The sequence below is a fragment of the Spea bombifrons genome, chromosome 8 (assembly GCF_027358695.1).
Source record: "Spea bombifrons isolate aSpeBom1 chromosome 8, aSpeBom1.2.pri, whole genome shotgun sequence".
In the NCBI taxonomy this organism is placed as follows: Eukaryota; Metazoa; Chordata; class Amphibia; order Anura; family Pelobatidae; genus Spea; species Spea bombifrons.
In genome coordinates, this window is record NC_071094.1 from 30,897,962 (window position 1) to 30,903,862 (window position 5,901).

At 40.9% G+C, this 5,901-nt stretch overlaps 1 protein-coding gene across 1 annotated transcript; it reads right to left on the reverse strand.

Annotated features, from left to right (window-relative positions):
• Positions 1-580: 580 nt before the first annotated feature.
• On the reverse strand, positions 581-5,901 carry TMEM185A (transmembrane protein 185A). Its single transcript, XM_053472905.1, has 7 exons — positions 5,778-5,901; positions 4,211-4,387; positions 3,134-3,344; positions 2,537-2,620; positions 2,212-2,388; positions 1,544-1,667; positions 581-1,032 (listed from the first exon to the last, which is right to left on the reverse strand). The coding sequence occupies exons 1-7, from the start codon at positions 5,813-5,815 to the stop codon at positions 788-790; spliced, it is 1,056 nt and encodes a 351-aa protein (XP_053328880.1). The 5' UTR covers positions 5,816-5,901; the 3' UTR covers positions 581-787.

A 5,901-nucleotide genomic window follows, 5' to 3' on the forward strand; every position in this document is an offset into this window, starting at 1 on the left:
TATATTACATTGCTAAAATGCTCTTATAAATACTTTACACTGACGCACAGATCAGCAACTCAGACACGGCCTAAAAAATGAAGATGTTCCCGGCCAGATTTTGATAATATTTCCAGACTGGGTATAGACTGACCAATCAGTGACCGACCTGCGCAAAAGCTTTAGCTGTGCTGCGTTTACTGCAACCTAGGACCGGCTTTTTCTAGCCTTGACCTCCATGAGAATCGGATTCTTGGATATGTCACATGTTTGGAAAAAAATACATCCCCTGCTTAAATTCTACCATTTCATCAAGGTAATGCATTAATATTTATGCTCAAATTTTTTTAAAAAAGGCTTTTATAGTGGCATAAAATAAAAAGATGCAAAACTTGCATCTGACAGCAAAAACATTGTCATAACTTACCATAGCTGCTCCATTGGAACGATAAACAAAAAAAAAACCACTGCAGCACTTACAATACAACAATGTGGGAATCGCTTTTAGAAAATTTACATCAACATATTAATATGTCATGTTTAACGAGGACCAAGGACAAGAATAATACTAAACAATTTCCAACCAATGAGATGACACTGGGATTCAAAAAAGAAATATATATGTATATGAAAATATCTGTTGCAAAATCGATAGGTCTTTTTAGGCTGCATAAAATTAAAAAAATAAAAAGGCATGAGGTCAGTAATGTTTACAGTTTTGTGGAGCAATAAGCTGCTTTTCCCTTCGGTCCAGGACCCCTAGAAGTGTACCCCCGACACACGCTCTTTACTCAGTGGAGTCTTCACCTTAGTCAGGCACATCAATGTTCAGCTTTGGGGGCGGCACAATATATTTTCCCGGACTTTGAGTAATAACCACACCGGTCTTTTTACGAAACATTGGAGCTATCTTTGGAGGTTCAGGGATAGGCGTTTCCTCCGCATCTTCACTGTCCTCGTGATGAATGTCGTAAGAGATGTTGCCGTATTCTCGCAGGAAAGGAAAAATCTCCAGCAGAAACTGGCAGAAATCTTTACGAATTCCAAACCACCCTGCAGAGATTTTAAATAATGAGTAGGAATAAAATCTCAATTCACTTACATACACACTAATCCAGCAGCAGAGCTCTTCTAATCTTCCATACACTAAACAACGGCTGCGCTAGAAACCTGTCCTCTACTTATTAGCGGATCTTGAGCTGGTAAAAGCGAGCGATGTTTCTTCTGTATGTATAGAAGCATGCATTTCTATAGACACACACAACCATATAAACCACTCCTTGCCTTGGTAGAGCGGGTTTGTAGATATTTTTCCAAGTACTACAACCCAGTGACCTTTAAAAACTACAAGTCATTGGCATTGCTGGTGCATTTCTTAATGAATCCCATTATTTAATATCTCGCCATTTTACATGAAATATAAATAGATAAGGAAGCAGAACATCCCATTAAGTACTGTAGGGGAATCAGTCTTAAAAAGTAACATGAGTTGGCATCAAGGGTCTAACATAATGAACCCTATTACTAGTAAATGTTATTTAAATAGTTATATGAAAATACTTACAGTGATTTCCTCCTTTTTGTCCAAACGTGGTCGCCATCAGAGTTATTAAAGAAAGCCACAGCGGAACAAATATAGGGATATACGAGAACAGATTATGGTCATCTAGTCTATGAACCAGCAAGATCTAGCAAACAAAAATTAACATTAATGTTGAGTTGTACAGACACACATAATAGAAAAATCACAGATAAAATGACTATGTTGTCAAACATTACCCTAGAGATCTTGTTTTTATATTAGTCCGATGAGTACAAGTACCTGCCAAATACCCAAACTGCCAAAGCCGTTAACATTGTATTGGAAGATGCCAGCCATATTTGTTTATGGCAGACACAACACGAAAAGGTAATACATGAGGCACTGGTTACTCGATAGCTACTTCTGCGTAACTTACACCAACCCACCAGAAAGCGATATTTTTTTGCAACCAATACATTTTCATGGAGAGTCACAACACGTTTACATATTCACATGTATCTTTCAGTAAAGGACTGGATGGAGACCCTTAAGAAGGCCTTACTGTTGACTGGTGAAGTCAACTTGCACAATGTCCTTGGTACGGGTGAGTACCAGCCGCAATGAATATACATCTGGGTCCAAATTTCAAAGCTATGAGTATTCTACAGATAGAAGACCAAAGAAAGAAGTAATCCAAACAATGGGTTTACCTCAAACGTTAGCAACGGGACAACTATGGCCATCCAGCTGACTGCCATTGTGATATGGGTTCTTCTCTGTTCTGCAATGACATCCATGGAGCGCAAGAACAACACAGACCAGACAATGTAATACAGAACTACTAAGCAGAGGAAGGACATTAAGATCCAGAGTGGGACACATACCACCTAGAAAGAGAGAACAGAATTAAACTGTGAGCAAAATCTAGAAGTTGATGTGCAATCTAGAAAAGAAAAAACACTACCAAGGTAGTTAATATTACTTGATATAATTTATGGAACTATGAAGGTAGAAGGAAGACACACAAAAACTTACAAGCCAGGGCCAAGTGATAATACCGTCAAGTCTCAGTGCAATGAAAATGAATTGTAAGATATTAACCGAGCACAAGATCTCCAGCTGCAAAAAAAAAAAAAAAAAAACACAACAAAAATAATTATATAATGAAACAATGCAAGATAAGACCTGTAAAAAGGAAGGTTGCCACATAGTCAGAGGTCACCAAATAAAGGAACGAAGTGGAAAGTTGTACACTGTAACAGATCAATCACCACCTATAACAAGTTACACTGTGCTGCAGGTGACCAACTTTTTGTGCAGCTTCATATTGATTGCAACAGATTCAACACCTTTATATACAGCAGGGCTCGTGCTCATTAGTAATATTGTATTCCACATGTGACATCTTGTTGGTGACCTTACTGAAGGCAGTAGAACCGCAGCTAAATCATAAAAACATTATTAAGGCGTAATATCGTGGGCCTGAACGGAGTCTATTTAAGTAGCTTCTCAGTGACATCCTATACAGACTGTGGCAATAGTTCCTTTTGCAGAAATGAGCTATCATCTTCTATACTATTTCAGAAGTATAAAGACCTTTAACCTTTTAGAGAACACTTTCAGTTAACTCACTTCCAGAGATCTGTCATGCCGGAAACCCCATACACACGCAGCTACTGAAACAGGGGACACGAAGAACAATGGCATGAAAACCAAGAGCCAAAAGTAGCGGCTTCCTCGTTCAATTCGATCACAGACAAGAACTTCAAACATAAGCAGCAGTAAGTGTATCCCCACAGCAATGAGCATAGCTTTAAACTCCACACAGGTTTCACCTTCTGCCCTGTAGTGTTGGGAAGAAAAAAAAAAAAAAAAGAGGATTTAAATTGCATAGTCATCATTTGCAGGATCCTCTTTGCATTCAATATTTATTTTCCATCTGTCAGTCTCTTGCCTTGCAGGAGATACATTTGCCCAGACGCATCTACAGATCAACCATTCAAGTGTGTTTGTGCTCCCCTACAGCTCTCATGAGATTTCCAGGGGTCTTAAAAAACACGCACAGGATGGGATCCCGCTGATTTCATTCAGTGCTGTCCTGTCAGGGGGCAGATGCATATGGGGGATACTGCAGAATCCCTCCGTGCATTTGGAAGGGGAACCCTTTAAATTTGTTTGGATTACTCAGCTATCATATCCATTAAAGTACATAGGATGTCCAAAGATTCCTCTTAAGATACATGAATGAGGAAATATAAAACAATTCATGTATCAGGATGGAATGTTACTGTTACGGGGGACACAATACTAATCTGGTGAAATCTATAGTAAGAATCAAGCGCTTCTTGCCGGATAGGCCGACAAGGGTTGTGCCTATTCTGTTCCGCAAACTCCTTTAATGTATAAACCAGGTGAGTTTAACATCTCTGGTTTCATTATATAACATAAAGGGTCAATACCTGTTGCATTTCTATTAATTGGTAAGGCGACTCTCAAGAAATCCCTTAGAAATGTACTTAGCAGGGCCAAATCAGATAAGTGTAGTCAATGTGTGGCGCTTTCTTAGAAGTCATCTCCTTGCAGAAGAAGACTTGGCCTTTTGGAACGCACTGAAATCTGCAATTCTCCAGCAAATGCCAAGCTTAGTGCATCCACCCCTAAAGTGTCACAGCATCAGGTTATGGGCTTACAGTTATCTTTGCACCATACCTGTATTGAGGGTTCTTTGCCCAAACGCCAGTGCCCACTGAGGCTCCCACGATCACCATCAACTTCCAAAGCCATACCGGTGTAAAGACTGCCCAATAACTCCACTGAATGATCCCATCCAGGCGCAGAGAGAGGAGAACGGAGAATAGCAGGAGACACGCGTAAATTAGGAATTTGCTGCAAAATAGGAAACAGGATAAAGTTCCGAGCTGCCGCAATAACACACTAATGTCATGCAATGCGTTTCATAAATTAAATCGTTATCAGCCTTATCCATGTCAGAATAATGCCATTTACATTATCAACATTATACATTGCAACGTACTCTTTGAACATATTAACGAAGGACTTTACACACCCGAAATCCATTTTACACATTTTATAGATATAGCATAATCCATAAAAAAAAAAATATATATATATATACATAAAAAAAAGGAGCCAATCAGTGGCAGGAAAGCTCTTTTCCGTGCATACGCTCATGGGGGCTTGACAGACCCCTGCCCACAGCATTCGCTGTGTTAGCGCTGGAGCTGACTGGGGGGATATTTGATGGCGGCAGCAGCAGCAGCGGCTGAACACATCTCCTACGTGGGAAATTTTTGGTTCGGCAGAACCCCCCATGAATTTTTGAAGTAAAGGCTCGATATAATAGTATGATGTACATATCATTTACACAGAGATCTGAAGAAATAATACATTTATTTACAGAGTAACTTGGCATATTTCAGCCATACTCAGACATGTCACACACACACACAGATATATATATACACATACATACACATAGTGACACAAATATATATATATTATATATATATAATATATATATTTGTGTCACTATGTGTATGTATACATCTTTAAGTGTCACTATATAATTTTTATGTGCCACTATATATCTTTAGTGACACGTGCATATATTATGTATATTTTTAAGCGTGAGAAGGTATTTTAATGCCCTGTTCTGGGGACCTGCATGATTATTCCTCCCCATTAAGTCGTTAGACCAGTTTATTAAACTGTTCCTGCCTTTGGTAAAAGCTGATTTGCAAGTTATTGTTGGGAAGGATACAGAACTGTCTGTAGTTGGCACCGAAGGCTTGTGACTACTGACTGCGTCCACCCTTGCCGGAGACGGAGCCACATTCCCCTGCCGCTCACTTACAGCAGCCAAAAGACGTCACGATGGCTCCGGGAGTCTCTTCTTTAGATGCCCATCACCTCCCATGGCAGCCACTATTAGTGACACATCCGTGGTCTCTGCCCGAAACTACCCTCGGGTTACTCTTACATGTAGCTCTTCCCACCTAGGCCTCATCTCCGGGACCCTGCCTTTCCCTGCCCTCCGAACCAGGCCTTATCCTCTACCGGTGTCACTACAAGTCGTACTGTTCCCTCGCCCTCACAGCACTCTACAGACCCTCGTAACTAGGCCTCACGTCCTCGGCCCTCTCCTGGTCTCTCTACCGCACTGAAGCACTCATCCCTCCAGGCTTTCCTCCCTAAGCTCAGCGTCCGTTTCCCGTCCGGTTTCTGTGTCGTTACACCCCTCTTACGACTGCCTCACCTGGGGTTGAAGTCCTGAAAAAGGCCCCTGAGATTCATGTTGCGATCCCAGCTCCGCTCTCACCACTGCTCCGACATTGCGCCCAGCAGCTGCTGCCTCGGCCGCCGTAAATACAGGAAAAGGA